The sequence below is a fragment of the Belonocnema kinseyi genome, chromosome 8 (genome assembly GCF_010883055.1).
Source record: "Belonocnema kinseyi isolate 2016_QV_RU_SX_M_011 chromosome 8, B_treatae_v1, whole genome shotgun sequence".
Lineage (NCBI taxonomy): Eukaryota > Metazoa > Arthropoda > Insecta > Hymenoptera > Cynipidae > Belonocnema > Belonocnema kinseyi.
In genome coordinates, this window is record NC_046664.1 from 48,470,704 (window position 1) to 48,492,840 (window position 22,137).

Below are 22,137 nucleotides of genomic sequence, written 5' to 3' on the forward strand. Positions count from 1 at the left end.
GAAAGAGGGAGCTCTTCTTAATATTTTGACACCAAAATCATGTCGATACACCTTACCGACTGCGAGTAAAGCCACCCGCGCTTTAACTTGACAGACTGTACATGAAGGATAAGATAAATACGATTGTATAATAAAAACAGAAATTTGTTTATTGCGATGAGTAGGGATGTAAATTTGCATAAAACTTTAGCCTGATGAAAAGTTTCATGAAACATTGGGAGTTTCGTGAAACATTGCAATGTTTCAAATATAGCGACGGGAACATTCAAACTGATAAGATAAAAGCCTATTAGGTATTTTCACTTCAATAAACAGCTAATTCACTTCGTAGATTGCTAAGGGGAAAATAAGGGACCAAATGTATGGGATTCAGTTCATTTTTGCCCTATTTTGCTAACATCTTCGTAAAAGGTAATTTTTTCTATATAAGTGTAGTTAAAAAATAGTTTTTATTTTTTAATTACTATTTAATGAAACAATAAAATAATAATAATGATGATTAATTACAAATATATTACAGAAATAAAGTTTTGTTCCATGCATTTGATCCATTTTCCCCCCTCAGCTTTTAACAAAGTGAAGTTATCTGATGGTTGAAGTAAAAATACCTAATTGAGGCTTTCATATCCCAACTTTCCGGTTTGTACTGTGGACCAATGATGCCAATGTTGGCATCTTGAGCTACTACGCTTGCGTTAGGGCTGACCACTCATTAGCCGCACTTGGCGCGCGATTCAAAATTACATTAAAAAACAATTGTTGTAACTTAAGTAAATAATTATTCAAATATCCACACGGATATATTCAAATTCTGTAACTTTGAGTTCAGGCAAAAAAATACAACACATATATTATATTAATAACAGTTTATTTTCAGTGAATTACAAAGACCAAATTATATTTTACAAAACATTTAATTTAAAAAGAATTTTTTTGGAAAAGTGATTGAAAATAATTATTTATCAGTTTTTAATATTTTGTATGTATTTTTCTGGGAATTCATATAATTATATAACCTATAAATACATAAATTATCACGACTGAATTGTAGTTATGCTTTCTTTTTTTTTTACTTCAAGCTTCGTTTTGTCACGTCTCAATCGAAAAGAACAATCTAAAATTTTGTTTTAGAATTATTCAAATATTATCACCATTATATTCTGCAATTAGCTTCTATATATCAAGCTGCTGAAATATCATATGGTATTTTAAAAAATGTATCTATTAACAAATATTTTGAGAAATATTAGTCTTTCGAATTCAATAAAAAAAACCTGTTATTCATCAAATATATGTGTTTTAAATTTGTTTCTTGTGTGAAATCAAAAGTTACACAATTTGTATACATTCTTGTGTATATTTTAATAATTATTTATTTAAATTACAAGAATTGTTTTTCACTGTAATCTTGAATGGCGCTTCAAAGACTAGACAACCAGCACTCAGCCCTAACGCACGCATGAATGAAAATTATTATCATTTTATTATTGCATTAAATAGTCCCTAAAAAAGAAAAACTATTTTTCAATTGCACTTATACACAAAAATTACTTTCTACGAGGATATTAGAAAAATAGAGCAAAAATTAACCGATTCCCATGCATTTGGTCAATTGTTATCTCCTCAGTATTCAACGAAGTGAAGTGAGCTAGTGATTGGAGTGTAAATACCTTATTGTATATGTAGACGGTCATGACTTTTTCTATACATCCCGGCTTTAGTTTAAATGTCGACGGGCATGACTAACCTAACTTTTGGAAGTTGCATTAGGAAGTTAATTTTATTCTAAGTGACTGGAAAGCCCTATTAAATGAAAGAAATTTGAAAATTAGGTAAATATTGTTTCAATTGGTTTCCTTATTAACAATTATTTAGTCTAATATCGCAAAGCGAATAGTTGCTACGACAGGTATTCAGGTGGCTGGCAGCGCGGTTCAGAACTCCACATCTCTGCATGAGCCAAAATTCAGTCTCCAAATGATACTTTCCCCTAGATGCCCACATGGTCACCTACGTTCAGAGGAATACATTTGAGACTTGAAAACTCTCTCAAATGATCATTGAGAGCCCAATGAAATTTGAGCTGCAACAAATTTAACACCAGCGTTTTTCTGTGTGAGTGAAATATGCAATTAAACTGTTTTCTATTCGCAAATTATTATTGCAAACATGAATTTTTAAAAATAGTAATGAATTAATGTATTAAAAACATTATATGTTATAAAAATGCGTTTTGTAAAATTATTTTTGGTACTCTCTGAAAAGTGTATCCGTATTTAATAGTCAAAATAATGTTTTTTTTTAAACTTTTCATTGATACTTATTAGTGTACTGAACTAAACTAAATTTGTATTTTCCCTATGCGTTTAAATAATTGTCGGCTTAAAAGTACAGCCGGCGCCGCCACTCGGTCGCGGTCAAATCTCACGTCACATTTATTCTACATGTCTTCATAGGAAAGCTACCTTCCTGGTAGCACTCAAGAATAATTATGGAAGAGAATGTTAACATACAAAAACTCGAAATACATACACACATTAAATTTAGCTAAATAAAATTATTTTTTTAATTAACCCACAGAAAAAGAGTCCGGGTAGTCCGTTAGCATGTTCGTTATCATTCTCCAGATTTTGAAGACAAAATATTTATTATTGTAGGAAAAAATCTACAGAATCTAGCGCTGATAATGCCGTCATGTCGAAAATTTTTAAAACAAAATCTTTATAATTGTAGGCAAAAAGCTGAGGGAACCTAACAGTTATAACATCGATAATTTTCTAAGTATCACATGCCCTTAAAGAATGCATTCTTGTAGACGTATTATTGACCTGACGGAAACCCGAGCCGTTTCAGGAGTCTTAAAGTACAACTTTACCCAACAGAATGTTTTCTTCCTAATGTAATTTGATTCCAATAGGATATATAATATGATTCAGAAATTGTTTCCAAAAATCATGTTTCTTTCCAAAAATGTTGTCAAATTAAACTCAGATTATAAACTTATAAATTTGTATTCTCTTTCACATATGGGACTCTGTAAGCAAATCGTATTTTATTATTTCTCATATTTAATTTATTTTAATACATCACATTAAAGGGTAAATAAATTTGACTGAATAGTAGAAGTGAATATTTAGTTGCACAGAAAATAGTGTGACAATAATTGGTCACCTGAAAGTTGATAAATGAGATAATTTGAGGCGAATGAATTGAAAACCATTTATTCTCTCAGTGCATTCTAAGACTAATATAATTTCGTTTTAAGGAGAAACTTTATTTCAAGGACATATCCTGGAGTTCGTAAAATTACATTAAATGTAGATACTTAATTCGAGTAAAGAGCAAATCAATATTCAGAATATCGCCAACTCGATCAGTTCGTAAACCTTCTACATGCAACCGACGTCTCACCGTATGATCGACGATGTCTTTTATTGAAAGCTTCTATTGTGAACAAATTTATTTTACGCCAGTACAATGTACATCCAATAACGTTCGACGTTTATCTATAACCAACAAAATGAACGATACTTTTATTTCAAATTTTTTTGACAGCTTATTTTTAATTAAATCACTTTAAATATTATATAAAAATTAGTTCAACTAGGCGCCGCACAAAAAATAGAGATTTTGTAGTCTATTAAGACGTTAATTAGATCATTTAAATCTCCCTCACCTATACTTTTCCTCCGCTACTCTCAATACGTTCTCTTATTTCCTCTTCTTCCCAACAGTTTCCTCAATCTCTTTCCCCTCTCCTCACTTACCCAGATAACACTCCCCTTCCCCTAACTTCCCTTCCAGGTGCCCCACTAACATTTCGAACACTACTTCCCCTTCCTCATTTTTCTTTAATTCCCCTAATTCTCCTGTCATCCCATCACCTGGCCTCATTCCCCTTGTACCTACCCCATCCTTTCCCATTTCCATAACTTGCTCTTTCCTAACTTCAACGTAGTTAATCCCTTTATTTTCTCTCATTAGCGCTATTTCCTATTTCATCACTTCCTTATACTTCCCATAAACACCTTCTTTTCCCAAACTCCTTCATCATCTAATTCTCCCTTTACTCTACTTCCACAGATAACACTTTCCTTTCCCTTCTTTCCCGGATTTAGATAACCCTCACTGTACCTTCTCTTATTGTCCTCACTTCCTCTTCCCATAATTTCGATCCTCTTCTCCTATTTCTGCTTCGCTCATTTCGCCTCACCTTACTTCTCCCCATTCAGCCTCACGTCTCCTACTTTCTTTCCCATCATTCCGCCTCACTTTCCCTACTTCCAATCCCTTTAAATTGTTTTAATTCCTCTACTTCCCCTCCCCTCAATTCTCTACTCTTTTTGTACTCCCCCTCACATCATTTTTCATACATACCTCCCCTTATTCCCTATCATGTCCCATACTTGCTTTCTTCTGATTTCCACTCATTTATTCTACTTCTCATCTATCAGATGAGACCCTAATTACCATCTGGCTCAGGCTTCTTTATCGTCTCTTTTCCCCTCTACTCTACTTCCCCAGATACCACTCCCCATTCCCTACTTCACCTATTCAGCTCTCTTTTTTCTACACCTACTAAACCGCACTGCCCTACTAACTCTCCCTTCACTTCCCCCTAGTTCCCCTCGATTGATTTTCCCCTATTTGCTTAATCTCCTTCCCTCATTTCTCCTCACTTTCCCTATTTCTCCTCCCATAATTTCCCCTATTTCTACTTCCCTTAATGCCCTTTCTTTCCCAATCCTCACTTCACCTTCCCTCGTTTAGCCTCATTTCCTTTGCTGCCCGTACCCTAATTTCATCTTACATCTTCTACTTCCTCCCCCCTGATTCCGCCTCATTTTCCCTACTTTTTCCTGTTCTCTCTCTCTCTCTCTCTCTCTCTCTCGTCGTCTAATTACCGTCATTTTAAAGATACCCAATATATTTTAAATTTTCCAGTTTTAAAACAGTGAAAATGACAGTGCGTGGTGAGCCTCAACCAACATTGACTGAAAGACTCTTGGAGTTATGTGATACTTATTGGATAATGTTTTATGTCGCATTTAAAGTGCTTTTCAAAAACAATAACATTTCCCATTGCGAAACTTTTTAACTACCGTTATTATTCTTCAAAATTTTAACTTTTTTTATTTATTTCTTTTTTTTTTAATGTACTAGCATCACTTAATTACCACCTTAGATGAACCGGTGATTAAAAAAAATGTTTGAGCCACTTTTGCTGTGATAAAGGAGTTTCTTTAAATATAAAAGAAAGTCTATAGGTTATACAGTACTTATATTGGAACCAAATTTTATAATATTTTTTTACTTAGGTTTTAAAAAAAAAGAAGTCTATTATATTTCAAATTCATAAATTAAAAAAAAAATATTCAAAATTCTTTTTTTGAAAAAAGCGCTTCCACGACTATTCTATTTTTTGCGAAAAATATGCGCATACTCCATAAGAATCATATTCAGATGGTCTGAGACTTTCTCTGACCCCCACAAAATCTATTTATTCATCACAAACTTCACAATTTTCCACCCTTTTTTTCAGGTTTCCACTTAAATTCGAACTAAAGTGATAGTAACCAGTAACAAAATCCAACTATTTTTAGTTGAAAGTTCATAATTTTCGGTTAAAAAGTCTGTTAATAAATCTGTGGTTAAGAATTAATCTTTTTTCTTATCATTTGTGCTTTAAAATTCATCTTTTTTTTAAATTCGTCTGATTTTAGAAAATTCGTGCGTCAGAAAAATATAATTCGTGTTTTTGATACAAAAATTTAAATATTTGTCCGAAAGTTGAACTTTGTTAAAAATTAATTTTTTTAGTGAAATGCTCTTAATTTTAGTTCAAAATTCATTTCTTATGTTTTGTTAAAAATTAAACTAATGGTTAAAAATTGATGTATTTAATCATGGATTCATCATTTTTGGTAGACAATTTTCTAGTTAAGACTAAATATCTAAAAATTGGGCAGTTAAAAATAGTGCAATTTCATTCATTTTTTCATTCTTATTTTTCAATCTAATATCCTAAAATTGTGCTATTAAGGGCTTTAACAAATTATTAATTCAAAATTAATTGTTTAAAATTAAAAATTTTTTAATAAAAAAATGGCTTGTTAAAAATAACTTTCAATGGTTAGGGTTACCTGCAAATTTTAATTTTTCCTGTTTTTATTTTTCAATTGGAATACAAATTTTTTAATTTTGAAAATTATAATTAACAATTTGAAAATTTTGAAACGATTGAAATTTACTATTCTTGGTGACTGCCAATTTTTTCAGTTTAAATTTCGGATGAACTTAATTTGCAACTATCGGTAATAAAAATTCGTTTATTTTATTCAAAAATTTAATTTTAAAGGTTTATAATAGAGATTTTTTTGTTTTGAATGGCAAAAATGATAATGAATTTACTTTTTGAGGTCAAAAAAAAATTCTAATTAATTTTAATATTAAACTATACTTTTTGTAGAGGTTTAGATTGTTTAGAAGCTTTAGATTTGCATAATTTAAGTTAGTTTTCAATTTTAAATTGTGAAGTTTAAATTTTGAAATTTAAATTGCTTTCAAGTAAAAATTATTTAACTTTAAAAGTCGTAAATTTAATATTATTCAATTTTGAATGCTTTTAGTTATAAATAATAAGACTCCAATTTTTCAATTCTTAGTGATCTTATTTTTAAAATTCTGAATTCAAATTTTTCCATTTTTAACGTTTTAAAATTATCCTATTTTCGACAAATTATTCTAAAATCGTTCAACTTCAAGTTTCTTCTATTGAGAACGGTAATGTTTAATTTTTAACGCTTCAAATTAGAAATGATACAATTTCAGTAGAGTATTAAGAAATATTAAAATTTAATATTGAAATACTTGTTCGATAATGGGTTCCTATATTGTTTATATTCTTGGTGTTAGGAAATAAAAAATTCAGAAACTGCTAGTGCTTAATAATTTAACTTTACTAATATAATTAAATACATTTATTTTGAGGCCATTTACATTCAAATATTTCTAATTTTAAATGAATTATAATATATTTTAAATTCTAAACAAAATTGTATCAATTTTCCCTAAAGTCTTAAAGAACAAGAAATGGCTTACGTTCAAATTTTTGTTACTTGAAATTGTCTTTTCTATGAATTGATTATTTTTAAGCGCTTTCGAATTATTTTCTAGAAAAATTCAAAATATTCAAATTTGAAGGTCAAAAATTTAAAACTGCATAGCAGTTAAACCTCTTAAATCGAAAAATTTCTACCTGCACCATTTTGAAGAAAATATTGGTTATAAACTTTATAGCAGTCCAAATTTTAAAACAGGACCAACTTGGATTATAATAAACCGATTTTTAAAATATTGCACTGAGAAAAATGTTTTGTTGTTCCAGAAACAGTTTGTTTGTCTAAACCATATTTTTTGCTGCGCAACAAAATCGTTTGGTTGAGCCAACTAAATTGTTTTTTAAACTCTTTGGTAGATCCAACCAAAAATTTTGGTAAGCTTAAACAAATTGTTTTGTGAGAAAGACAAAAACTTTTTAATGATTGAAGAAATATATTTTGCAAAGTTGGCCGTATATTTGTAAAAATAATAAAATTAATTATTTCAATTAACAATGTGATTTTGTCACACGAATGGTTCTGTTACATGAACCACTTTTTTAGTAATCACATCCAAATTTTTGTTGCTGACAACCTATATTTATGACCAGAACCAAACTTAAAAAAAACGGTCATCAAAATTGTTTTATTATTATTACTTGATTTTTGTGATCTGTGCTGGTAGCAAAAAGTGGAATAAAGACTAAAATTTTTATACCAAGTTCATGAGCTTTTTATGATTAATAAAATATCTTATATGCAGGAAATTTGTCTTCTTTAAATGAAAAAATTTTGGAACTCTCCTAAAAATATTTTAATATCATTTTATTCAATTCATTCAACAATATATATCGCTTCGCTTGAATTCAAATAACTTTATGCACATTATAGCTTTTGATTTAGCCTTCTGTCCTTACACCCTTGACCCGTAATTAGACACGTGTTGTAAAATGAATCGACGCAGAGAAATTTCCGATAGCTTCACCTCGGGATTTTCAAAAAGGAAAGTCAATATGAATTCCGAGCATACGAGCGCTTAGAATAATAGCCAAGACGTGAGAAACTTCCATACCATCTATGCGGAAGACGTTTAGCTTTTATCCTGGCATCCAGTGAAACTGTCATGAACGGAAGAAATAGGAAATTCTTAAAAGAAAAGTCACACACTTTGATATTGAATTCAAATATGTTTATAAATTTAATTAAAAACAGAATTTCAAAAACAAGGAAAACTCTTTTCAATTTGTGTAGCAGAGGATTTTGTGTTTAGTATACAATATATGTATATCTCTATGAAATTGCAACCCTGCTATTAAAAAATTCAATAAGATTTGTGGAGATCTGAGTGCTTCTTCGATAGTTCTGAGTTCTTGATATTTTTAGGAAATAGTTATGACGTCTAAAGTATGGAAAAACTCACTTCTCAAAATTCTCGTGTAGAGGTACATAAGTTCTGATCAGAATTCTGGACCCCTATACAAGAGTTCTACCAAGAAGTCTGGTGATGCTTATCGATCAAGTCAAAATTTAAAGAACTGCATCACGTCATCAACCGAAATGTTTTAATTTTTTTAATTTTAAGTTCTAAAAGTTCTAAATAGATTTCTGTTCATCTTATATGAGTCCTGTTTTAACGTGCTGTCATTCTTTCCATTTTTATTTTATGGAAAATGTTTACAAGACTTATTGGTAGAACTCTTCTTTCAGGGGGCGGGGGCTCTGATCAGCACTCTTTGATCTCAAAATTTTCATATCCCAAAATGTTGGTTTACTTGAACGTACTGTGCTTTCTTATATTTTAACTTAATCGAAATAGTTTCACAAAACTTTTTTGTAGAAGTCTTTAGGTGTAGTGTGGCATCTGATCAGAAATCTTGGAACTCTCAAAATTGTTCAGTTAAGAAATTTTGGTTCACTTGAACGTGCTGTAGTTCTCTATGAATTTTTACTTTATAAAAAAGTCTCAACAAATTTTTGGTAGAACTCTTCTGCAAGGGGAGGAGCAGAACTCTGATCAGAACTCTTTGAAATCGTGAAACTATAAAATTCAAAACATTTTCTTTACTTTAAAGTGAAGCACTTCTTTTAAGTTTGACTTGATCGATAAGTGGCATCTGACTTTTTTCTAGAACTCTTCTAGGGATAAGGACTATGATCAGAACTCTCGGATTTCAAAATTTGTAAATTTGAAAATTATGGTTCTCTTCAACGTGATGTAGGTCTATGAATTTGGACTTGATTAAAAAGTGTCAGAAAATTCTTCTCATAACTCTTCGAGTCGAAGGATCTGATACGAACTCTTAGAACTCCTTAAATTTTTTCATTAAAAGAATTTTGGTTTACTCTAACCTTCTGTAGTTCTATGAATATTGCCTTGGTCAAAAGGGATCAGAAGATTTTTTGGCAGAACTCTTATAGAGAGGCCCAGAACTGTATGCGAGAAATTCGTCACAATTTTTCCATTTTTAAAACGTTATTTTTTCAGGACATGGATTCTTATTCTATGCTCAGAAAACTCTAGAACTCGTTTGGAACTAAAGGATCAAGCAGCAAAGTTGAATTTAAAAAGAATGGAGAGATATTTTTTGTGAAATAGGCCGAAAATCTTTTTCAAATCATCAGGATCTCTACAAGTATGATAAATGTACTCAGAAACCCATGAGAAAGGTGACTTTTACTAAAGTGGGGCATATAAACTCCCTCCCTTTCTCCATTTTCAAAAAGTGAATTTTTGATGATTAAGGCGTCACAACTATCGCGAAAAACTATGAAAAATTCTAAAACTATATTGAAGAAGTACTAAGAAATCTACAAAAAAATGTAATTTTCAATGTTGGTTTTGCTTAAAAATAGTTCTTTCGTTTCTTTAGTAACTTTTTAAAACAGAATTACGAAATTCAAATTGGGACAATTATAGGGGATAAAAAATTTGAAAATTGTAATTTTATGGAAAAGGTTATCCTAAGGTACTTGGGGTTGCTTGATTCAAAAGTATTAATAGAATTTACCAATTAGAAATTGCTTGTTTAATACATGAATTAGGAATCAGTAAGGAATATTTTGAAGAAGAAGACATGTCAAATGTAATTCGTCAAAATTAATTTAAAATTTTCACTGCATAACTTTTAATTGTGGATTTTTCAAATTATAAACGCTTTTATCCAAGAAATTTGAAATTCAAAGCCTTACGATCTTATAAAGTTAAAATGGAACATTTTTAAAACTCGAAAATCCAGAATTTTAATTTATTCATTTTTTACGATTTACATTTTAAAGGTATCTTATTTTGAACGTATTTTTTGGAATAATCAAATTTTTAATATTTACAATTTAAAATCCTGCAATTTTTAAGAATTTACCATTTAAATTTGTTCAATTTTTGAGAATTACAATTAATGATTCATTCATTCTGAATGCTCACAGTGTAGAATAGTGGAATTTTGATAGTTTTTACGAAATGTATAATTCAAGTTTAAGGACTTAAAGAAGGAAAAGTCTTGAATTTTGGCAATTTAAAATTCCTAAATATTTGATATGCATGATAGAAAACTATACAATTTTGATAGCGTTTTTTGGACTAGCCAAATTTGAAGATTTAGAATTTAAAAATATTTAATTGTGCAGATATAATAACGAAATTTAAAATTTTCTTAAATTTTTAAGAGTTCTTAATTCTACATCTTACAAATTGCGAATGTTAAGATGTAAATCATCAAAATTACAAAATTTGGATTTTTCAAACTTAAAATTCCATAATTTTTACTTGCAAATTTGTCAAATTAAAAATTCTTCAATTTCAAAGATTTTTAATTAAAAATTGTTCACTTTTTAGGATTTACAAATAAAAAAATCATTAATTCTGAATGTTGCCGTTTAAATTTATGTAACTTTGGAATTTTTTTTGGAATATCTAATGTAACTTTGAAAACTTAAAATTAAAAATCCTTACATTTTGAATATTTGAAATGAATGATGCTACAATATTTAATAAGTATAAAAGATACCGATGGAATTTTGAAGCTTCGAAATTGAAAAATACTAAATTTTAAATATGTCTATAAAAATTCTTAAATTTTGTCAAGAGTAAAGTGTTTTCAATTCTAAATCTTACCAATTAAAAACTTCGAAATGCAAATCATCAAAATTACAGAATTTTCAATTGTAATATGTTTAACCTAATAACGAAAAGTCGCCAATAGCACATCAAATTCGCATCGCACCTTTAAGAAAATACTTTTTAATGTAAAATTCTCTTGTGTATAAGCGCGTTAAACTAAAAATTGATATGAAGGCGAGATAGTTTTTTCAGACATAATTTCAAAAATTAAATGTCAGAGTTCTTATTTTATTAATCCTGGTTTCGAAAATCCTTCTCAAACTTATAAACTTGCAAGAGGAGAACATGGAAAAGTCCATTTTTAACTTAATTAACACTTGTTTAATATTTTTGATTTATAATAACCTGTATGTTATGATTTTGTACAATGTTATTAAAACAAAGAACTTTATCAAATCAAAAAATAATTAAATAAACATTCGCCAATATATCACGCACGGAAGCAAAAGTGACCTTTAGAGAACCATATATATGACCATATGCTAATTCTGGAACGTTTACAGTTTTTCTTTTCCATCATAAAATCTCAAGATGAAAGTGATTGCATTGTGAAAATAGCGGAATACATTCGTTATTTTTTTTCTACTTTATGAGCCTTGAAAATATTATTCTCATACATATTAATATTGCACTGAGTAGTTTCATCTATAAATTATTGTTTAAACTCATATAAAAACAGTATTTTAAAACATTTATCTTTTTTTAGAAGCGATTAGCATTTTACATATTTGGATACCTCCTGGATACTTTTTCGATTTAAAAGCACAAAATTTACAATAACATACATTCATGAAAACTTTCGTAAATATTTTTTATATTATTCGAAAGCACTGGAATTATTTAAAAAAGCTCCTATTTACATCCTATAGATTCAACTTTCATAGAGGCTGATCCAATTTGGAATTAATTTACACTTATTCTATATCGAGTCCGATCGCTTTGCTTGCGATGCAAAAAGATCAAATTTCCCTTTCATTCGATATTTTTTGCGTCCAGGGCTGCCATAATGTTTAAACTTAAAACAGTTTTGAGTAGGATGATTAGTTTTAATGTAATTTTCGATGGCTTGTAAGATAATATCGAACTTAAATAAGAATAGTATGAAAATAAATAAACCATATACAAATCAAGTATTTTTTATTATTTAGGGTTCTTCACAATAGTATAATTGTATTAAGTGACTTTAGAGTATGCTATAGTTGACCAGTTTGATTTCGGAATTCTATACAAATGGAACACAATGCTTTCGTGCAGATTTCGAATTTTTTATTAAAATAGCAAATTGCGCTTCAGAATGATCCATTTCTAAAAATCCTTGGAGTTGTACGAATATTTTAACTACGTTTTTCTAGATAAAATTTTTTTTAATGTAAAAAAAAATTTCAGAGTCACAAATATTTACAGGCCAATGTAAGAAAATTGGAATGTTTCTTCCACACAGGAATGCAAAATTTTCGAAAGCATTGTTTGTTTGTCCTCGGAAGATATCCATCTTTGAGAACTGGGAGTCGAATCTAGGTCAATCTATAGAACAACTTTTAGAGAAAAAAGTTATTTCCAGAGTTAAATATTATATTCTCTAGTTGAAAATTATTTTTTCAACTAAAAGTTTAACTAATCCATATGAAAATTCATCTGTTTGGTAGAAAATCTCACAGTTTTTGGTTTAAGGATAACTTTTTCTGGTTGAAAAGTCTTCTTTTTCTGAAAATTTATCTTTTTGATTACAAATTGTATTATTTTGTTCGAAATTCAACCATTTTGTTCTAAAGTTATTCTTTTTGGTTAGAAATTCGTCTTTTTGGTTTGATTTCACCAGTTTTTGATTACAATTTTTATCGATATTGCTTCAAATATCACATGGGTAGAAAAAATATATATAGTTTATGCATGGTGGACAAAATCATGTATAATATTTTCCATATTTTTTCGCTTTACAACTATCACATGCTTTGTTGAGAATGTATTTCGTTCTTTTTAGTCTAAAATTAATGGTCTGTGCGTAGAAATGTAACTATTTCGCAAAAAATTCGTTTTTAGTTAAGAATTCATCTCTTTGGTTGAAAATTAAACTATGTTGTCGAAAATTCGTTTTTTTTTTGTTTTGTTTTAAATACATTTTTTAACACAAAATTTAACCATTCATTAACTATTTTGTTAAAAGTTCGATTAAATTCAGTGCTGATTGAACTATTTAATTTTTGGGTAGAAAATTAACTATTTGTGAAAAATCGGATCTTTTTAGTAAAAAATGCATAACCTTAGTTCAAAATTAATTTTTTTTTTTAACCGAAAACTTAACAATTCCATTTTCGGTTGGGAATTGATCTTTTTTAGAAAAACAATTTAACTATTCGGCTCAAAACTCGTGTATTTTGTTGAAAAAATTTGTATTTGTTGCTATAAAATTAATAGTCTGTTTTCCAAATTTAACTAATTGATTGAAAGTTGAACGCTTTTGTTATAAATATTTTTTTGTTTTGGAAAATTTAACGATTTTGTTTAAAAAAACTGGATTTTGTTGTTAAAAATGCATCAATTCACTTGAACATTAAACTAAGGTGTTGAAAATTAAGTTTTTTAACACCAAGTTTAACTATTCGATTTTTTGTTCAAAATTGGTCTTTTTTAGTAAAAAAATCATTCAGCTTCTTTTTTGATAGTCGAACTCTTTTTTCAAAGATTTATTTTGTTGTTTTTGAAGATTTAACCAATTTTGAGAAAAATCTTTTTTAGTTGAAAATTAATTTTTTCACTGAAAATGTAACTATTTAATTTTTTGTTAAAAATTGATGTTTTTTGTGGAAAACTGAACTATTTGGTTGATAATGGATATTTTTTATATGAAAATTCATCTTTTTTATTTCAATAATTGAACTATTTTTTTAAAATTATTCTTTGAATCTAAAAATTGAACTATTTCATTTTTTTCAAAATTTATCGTTTTCAGGAAAAAAAAATGCAACTATGTGGTGGTTAAAACTCATGTTTTTGTTAAAAAGTGCATCTTCTTAATTGAAAATTCAAATAATTTATTGAAAATTAAACTCTTTTATTAAAAATTTATTTATTTTTTGTTGAAGATTCATTATTTCAAATAAAAGTTCATCTTGTTATTGCGAAATTTAAGTGTTCAGTTTAAATTTGAACTCTTCTGAAAAAGATCATTTTTGGCTGATAATTGAATTCTCTTGTTAAGAACGTTGTCTTTTAGTTGAAAAGTTAATATATTTCTTGAAAATGTAACTTTTTCTACAATATTTTCTGTTATCCTACGAAATTGAAAATCTTCCAGGAGTTGATCATTTTGATTTAAAGTTTATATTAACAATGATATATGCAACGGCCCGATGTGTCGGGGTTTACTATGTTAAAAATAATAAATATTAAAAACTAATAAAGGGCAATTAAATTTGTTCACTGAATCCCTGAAATAGGACAATAAAAGCATTCAAAATGATAACTTTTTTTATAGTGATATTAGGAGTTGAATATTCGTTTGCTTTGACAGTTGAACCGCAGCCGAATTGAAGACTGTAAAAATTAAAAGGGTTAACTGAGCTGAAGTGTTCCATGAATTTTCTTAGAAATGGAGAATAAATCCGAAATAAAATCCAATGTCTTGTAGAGAATAGAGGGTGATTTGCGTAGAGGAAGGTCTTAAAATAGCGATTTTCTTTTAACGTAGATGAAGGTAAACATAGATTCAGAAGACAATGCCCGTAAATTAAGGCCTTTGAATTAGTTTCCAACCCATGTTGGTCAAAACAAGTACATTTTCTTCATTTTAGGGAAATGTATTCCCGTCAAATAATCGATCCTTTAAACATGTTATGTTTTTTAAAAAAAGGACATATATATCATTCTTAGGGTAGATCGAAAAATGTAAAATTTTATTTCTCATCAGATAATCATTAAAAATATAATTTATATCTACATATTTCATTTGTGCTGTTAGTATACTAAAAGCATTGAATAACAACTTTATAGTAAAAATTTAGAATATTGGAATTGGTTCATTTTTAATTGAATGGGGAAAAATATTTCAGATGAACATAAAACGTTTCTTTAATAATAAGAATTAAGCCAAAAAAATTAAGTTTAAAATTGATAAATTTTGAATTTATTTGAAGCAAAAAAATGGCATAATATTACGAAATATGAATTTTCAATACAAAAAGATGAATTTTTAAAAAGTCAGTTAAATTTTCGACCAAAAAGATCATATTTGAAGACAATGGTTAAATTTTTAACAATAAAATTAAATTTTTGACCAAATAGTTGTTTTTTGGGAAAATTGTTTAATTTTCAACCTGCAATGATAAATTTTTAACCAAACGGTCGAATTTCCGAAAAAAAATAAACTTCAACCAAAAACCATTAAATTTTCAACCAAGTAATTGGGTTTTTTTAGACAGTTGAATTTTCAAAAACAAAAAAAATGGAACTCATGTTTTAAAAAATGATGGTATTTTCATTGGTGGAAAGTCCATATCAGACCCAGGGCTCAAATTAATATTAGACTTCGTTAAATCACCCTCCACATATTAATATTCGTAACACACTTCACTTTCTTCTTTTGGGCAGTTGGGGGGTAAAATTCCGGCACAATTATTCTATTGTGTTAAATTATTAGACCCCCAAATGGCCGACAGAAGAAAGTGAAGTGAGCTACGACTATTATTACATGGAGGGTGATTTAACGAAGTCTAAAGATAACTGAATTAGTATGGCAATCACTTTCAAAATTCAAACTCCACACTCTTTGTTCTTTTTTTAAGAATTGTTCTTTTTCTCCCTGTTCCTAAGAATCTTTCCCTTTTTCTCATTTTTCACTGCAATGCTAACTGGCCGAAAAGTCTACTATTATATTTTTGGAACAAAATGTATCTCATTTGGTTAGCAATTCAACTATTTGGTTGAACATTTATTTATGTTGTTAGAAATCCAACTATTTTTGTAAAAATTCATGTTTTTCGTTGAAAATAAATTTTTTGATAGAAGATTTAAGTATTTTTTTAAACTCGTCTTTTATTATTGAATTTAACTTTTTTATTTTGAATTAAAATCTTTTTTGGTTGAAATATTATAAATGCTTCGTTGAGAATTTATCTTCTTTGGTTAAAAATCAATTCCTTGGTTTAAATATCAACTATTTTCTAAAAAAATAACTTTTTTTAATGTTAGTGATCATTTTAATTAAAAATTAATTTTTCGGCTTAAAAATTAAACTTTTTGACAGAAATTTCATATTCTTGACTTGCTAATTCAACTATTTTTATGGAAATTTAACTATTTGGTAGATAATGATCTTCTTTGTTAAAAACTTATATTTTCGGTTTCAAAATCTTACTGTTTTGTAGATAATTTGTCTTTTTGGATTCAAAATTCAACAATTTTGTTGAAAATTCATGCATTTTATTGAAAATTCACTTTCTTTGTTTTAATATTAATATGCTTGGTGGAAAAATAATCTTTTTATTTGAAAATTTACCTTTTTGCTTTAAATTTTAACTATATAATTATGGAAGTTTAATTAGTTGGTTAAAAATTCAATTATTTTGTTGAAGTCATCTTTCTTATCGCAAATTCATTTTTTTTTACTTAAAAACTATTTTTTCCTATCCGAAAATGTAACCATTTTTTTTTTTTAGAAATTTGTCCTTTATAAGTTGAAAAATCAACTTTTTGATAGAATATCGATGCAGTTTATCGAACATTCATCTTTTTTGCTAGAAAATCAATGTTTTTGATTAAAAATTAACCTTTCCCAATTGAAAATTCATCTAGTTGCTTGAGGATTTAACTATTTTGTGGAAAATAAATTTTTTTCTCGTTTATTCAACAAGCTAAACCAATTTATTCAATATTTATATTGTTTATAAAAGATGCATAAACTTGGTTGAAAAATTATCTTTCTGATTAAAAATTCTGATTAAAAATTAAAGATTCACAAAATTAAATAGTTCCATTTTCAGTGAGAAAATTAAACATCCTATTTTAACTTTCTAGAAAACTGTTGAATTTTTGACCAAAGAAGAGGACATTCAAACAAAATGAAATACAATTTTTATCCAAATGAAATTAATTCCGAACCAAAAATATAATGTTAGACTTTTGAACAAAAAATTAACTTTGGACCAAGAATATTTGGATTATCTTATTGGTTTCTATTAATTTAGTTAACATATAAGCGAAAAAAAAATAAAGAGGGAAATTTTCTTTAAAAGAGGAATAAAAATAAGAGTTCTTAGAAAATAGTGGGAAAGAGTCCAAGGACCGCCTCTAATCTCTTAAGTTAATCTACGCTTCAAGTTATTCTATAAATTATATCTAGGTTCTCAATTTTAAAAAAATATCTAAAGAATGTAATTAAAATTATTCTCATACTAGTATAATTTTATGTAATTCAATAAGTAAAAAGATTTTGCTATTAAACTTCTGCAAGTATATGAATAGACATTGGAAGGAGTAAGAAATAAATCAACTTTATCCATTTTTATTGCTAATAATCGTTTAAACCAATGGGACGAGGGACCCACATATCAGAAGCATGGTGCGGTCTCGGAGACCGCATGGCCTTCGGTCAATACTAATTTGTCACTTTTCGTTAAAATGAGGGATAATCGGAACGCACCACCCGCATCAAGCTCAAGTTCGCGTATAACATCTTGCATTTAGAGATACCTTGAAAAAATTTAAACTTTAATATAAAATTGTGACGCTATCGTGAACGTGCGGTCCCACAGAGCGCCTGTGCGGATCTATTTCGCCCCAAGTACAACTAAAACTAAAGCTACTAAGAATGGCATCCTCGAAGATGACCAGAGGGAGGGGAGAGGCACCCACATACCAAAACCATGGTGCGGTCTGTGGGACCGCACGGCCACTCTCAAAGGTTAATCTCAAGTATTGAATTATAAAGAAAGGAAAAAGTGCAATTGGTGCTGTTGGTCTCGATATTCTGTGGTTCCAGACTTTGGGGAGCACGGTGGACGTCTGCGTCGGCTGCAACGGACGGCACCGAGGTTTCCTGGGCCCTCTGGCACCTGGAGGTGTGATTCCCACTGGAGGCCCCGGAATCCTGAACTCCCGCCGCAGTGCAACAGCCTCGAGCAGCGGCTGTGACAGCTTTTACAATCGCCACAGTCCACATCGTCGCTGCTACATGTTGAGGAGCTTAGCCCACGAAACCAGGAAAACTCAGGACACTCTTACCTTCAGTAAGCCAAACTCTTCTGACAACGATAAAGTACGAAAACCTAGTTTACTCAGTGTCCAGACCAGTGCTGTCACATTGCACAGCAATGGTCAGAATAGCAATAACCCTCTTGACGATAAAGAGGTGAAACTTTCTGCCACAAATGGTGTGCAGTTTAGCTGAAACTTCTGAGCTCCCTATTCTGTATCTTAACAGATTGAGGCGTTTCCTAGTGCTTGATCTTTAGTTTATGTATTACAAATGACAACTTTTCTCCTAAAATTGTAAATTCTTTGGTTTCATACTTTAATCACATAATCTAAAGGGCTAAATACAATCCCTGACAGCAGGGTTTTTGGAAAATGGTCCTGTTGTTGTATTTTTTTTAATTAATTAAAAATATGATACATTTTATGCGCCTGGGAAGGAGCAAGCCGCCACTAAGAGTGTACTCATGGTGAACTGAATATCGGCCGCACCAGTAACTATGGTTACACTCACGGTAGCGGTTCGCTCATTCCCAGGCGCACAAAATACATCATATTTTATATTAACTTAAAAAAAAACGGGACTATTTTTCGAAAAACTCCCCTGTGAGGAATTGTATTTGGCTATTAAGATTATATGGTTCAAAAATGACATCAAACAATTCATAATTGAAGGAGAAAAATTGTAATTTGTAACACATGGACTAAAAATCGAGCCATAGGAAGCGCCTTAACACATTAAGGCCCCGTAAATAGACAGTCGGAGAGACCTTGTTTACTTTTTTAAATTAATTTGCTTTTACTCACAATTCTGGTGCTAAGGCCCCAAAATTTTCTGTTTTTATTTATATTAATTATCGACATAGGGAATTAAGCTCTATGTAGTGATTAAAACTTTTTATTCTGAGAAGTTTGAAATTTTAGTAATTTGAAAAATAACGTATCCAGCAATTCAGGTAAAAGTTGCATTGTCTATAGTTATTAACTAAGAATGACGAACCATTGTGAAAAAATTAACTAAATTATTTTAAAGTGAATAGTTTACAGGAACTTTAGAAAGCACTTTAGAAAACATTCGTTTGTTTCAGAAGTCTAATATTTAAAAAAAGACATCCAAGATAGTCAATTAAAAGTTCCAGGAAAAGATCATTTATGCAGTTTTCAAAGAAACATGTAAAAACTTTCCTGGAAAAAGAATTTTGAATTTCAAAATTATGGGATTATCTTAAAAGTTCAGAAATATTTTTTTAATTCCAAAATGGCGGTCAATTCAAATTTCCATAAAAAACTCATTTCTGTAGTTTTTAATGAAATATTTTTTAATTATCTCAGGAAAAGAAGTTTAACTCTACAAAGCATTCGACAATCTCAGGAGACCACAATTTTGAAAACATCTGAGTTAGCGGTCGAGTAAGAAATTTAGAAAAAGCTTATTCCTGTCGTTTTCAGTTAAATATTTTTAAACATTCCTGGAAAAGAATTTCGCAGCCAAATCCAGAAAAATCTCATTTCTGCAGTTTTCAATGAAATGTTTTTAAATATTCCTGAAAACATAATTTTGACTTTTTAAATCAACCGATGATTCCACAAGTTTTACATTTTGGAAAAACTCAAGATGGTGGCCATTTAAAGATTATGAAACTAGCCATTTTTGCAGTTTGCAATGAAATTTTTTTGAACTTTGCTACAAATAGAAGTTTGACTATCAAAATCAATCAATGATCCCAAAAATTCCAATTTCTGAAAAAAATCAAGGTGGTGGCAAGTCGAATTTTAAAAATGATTTCTATTTTAAACTTTTCAAGGAAGGCATGCCAAACTTTGCTAAAACATCATTATTTTTCATAATTTTTAGTGGTTAGGAAGAACCAAATTTCGAAACCGCAAAGAAGAAAATACTGAAACAGTAAAATTCAGAATGATTTGCGATAACTAAGATTTGAAGCATAGTATTAAATTATAAAATATTTATGAAATACCGTTGATGCTTACGAAATATGAAAAGGCAATCTTATTTCAAGATAAATATTTCGTATTGCATAATCGATACAAGATCCGAAGCAGATGTCCTTTCCTTGAAGGTTTCTTCATGAGTTCTCACGTGGAAAAATTAAAATTTTGAAACTGATTAATTTTTGCAAAGGTAAATTTTCTTGTCCATTATTCACTTTATAATAATAAATCAGATTTTTTTAGCATTTTTATTATTCTTAGTTTAACATCAATTCGAAGACATTACTTGGAAAGCATTAGCACCATAATCGAGAGTGGAACCAAAGAAATGTCCAAAAGAAATTTTCACTAAGTAAATAAGGACCCCCCTAATCGACAGGTTATAGTAAATTTTACAATTCTAGTAGATTTTACTGGGTTCTTGGTGATATAATATCGTAAAGATTACTACGATACCTATAAAAAAATTGTTATACCTATTTTGGATAGAAATGTAATAAATTTTTTAATATGATTTATGACACGAAAGCTGACGAATTTAACCGAATTTAATAAACAGTAAGATTCTTCTCAATATTTTCCAAAATTTTGTAGTAATAAAGAAGACTGTATCCTTTTTTTTGTATATTCATTCATAAATAGCCATATCGATAAATTAATCGTCTTACCAACAGCAGCCATCTCTACTTAAATATAGAGAGACTTACATATAGTATTTGTAAGTAGGTAACGTCATTCTTTTCAAGACGAAAAATGTCTCGATCCAGTTTTTCTTTATTTAGCCCAATTTTTTCGGATATCTATTTGGCTTTAAAATATTGAAAACTTCAAGTCATGTACAATACAATTTTCGTTTCTAAATCCTCATTGAAGCATCAAAATTGTAGTGTAAATACTTGCATTCTACATTTTTGTATTTCAACCTTACTAATAATGAGTAAATCGTATAATCTTAATGTGAGATGAACCTATTTTTTTTAATCTTTTATATTTTGAAATATAGTTCTAATAACAAAATTTCTTAATTATAATTTATGGCCCTCTGGGTGACGAATTCGACCGAATTTAAAAGTTTGATGCATCTCAATATTTGTAAAAATATTTTTATTGTAATATACTTTTCAATTGAATGTTATTTAATTTCAAGAGCCATAATCTGAAATTGTAACCACCAAAATTGTTGAGTAATTACTTTCATTCTTCATGCTTTATTTTTGTATTTCAACTTTACCAATAAATAATAAATCGAGCAATCTTAATGTGAAATAAGCATATGCGTTTTTAATCTTTCATATTTTAAAATATAGTTCTAATAAACAAATTTTTTCCATAGAATTCATGACACCGAAGCTGCAGATTTTAACCACTTAAAGATAAAGAGGAATATCATCTCTAATTCGAACTCTGTTTTAGTATATTAGGTTATTCTGGGTAAGACGAGTGATTTTGATATCCAGTTTCAAGGACAATAAACTTTTATCAACGAAAAAAATTTTGGAATTGAATATTCTTACATTTAACAATCCACGAAGTCGAAAAATATTTTTCTGCATTTTTTATATTTTAAAATATAGTTCCAAAAAGATGTTATATTGAAAAAGGCTCAAATGAGTTTTTAAAAATATGTGATATCTCTAACGAGATATCACGTGCCTTTATTTCGTTGGTTACAGAGTAAAAGTCAAGATTAGAACTAAACTAGTGGCCCTGAAGCCCTCAAATATATAGGGCTGCTTATCTAATCGAAGGAGGAAGCTGTGACTATATTACAGCCCCCTT

The 22,137-nt window shown here is 29.0% G+C and overlaps 1 protein-coding gene across 1 annotated transcript in view; it reads left to right on the forward strand.

Annotated features, from left to right (window-relative positions):
- The window catches only part of LOC117178486 (orexin receptor type 1-like), a 182,466-nt gene extending 163,865 nt beyond the window's left edge, over positions 1-18,601 (forward strand). Inside the window, exon 8 of the mRNA XM_033369912.1 lies at positions 18,184-18,601. Within this exon, the coding sequence (XP_033225803.1) occupies positions 18,184-18,601 (418 nt within the window). The remainder of the gene's footprint in view (positions 1-18,183) is intronic.
- The last annotated feature ends 3,536 nt before the right edge of the window (positions 18,602-22,137 follow it).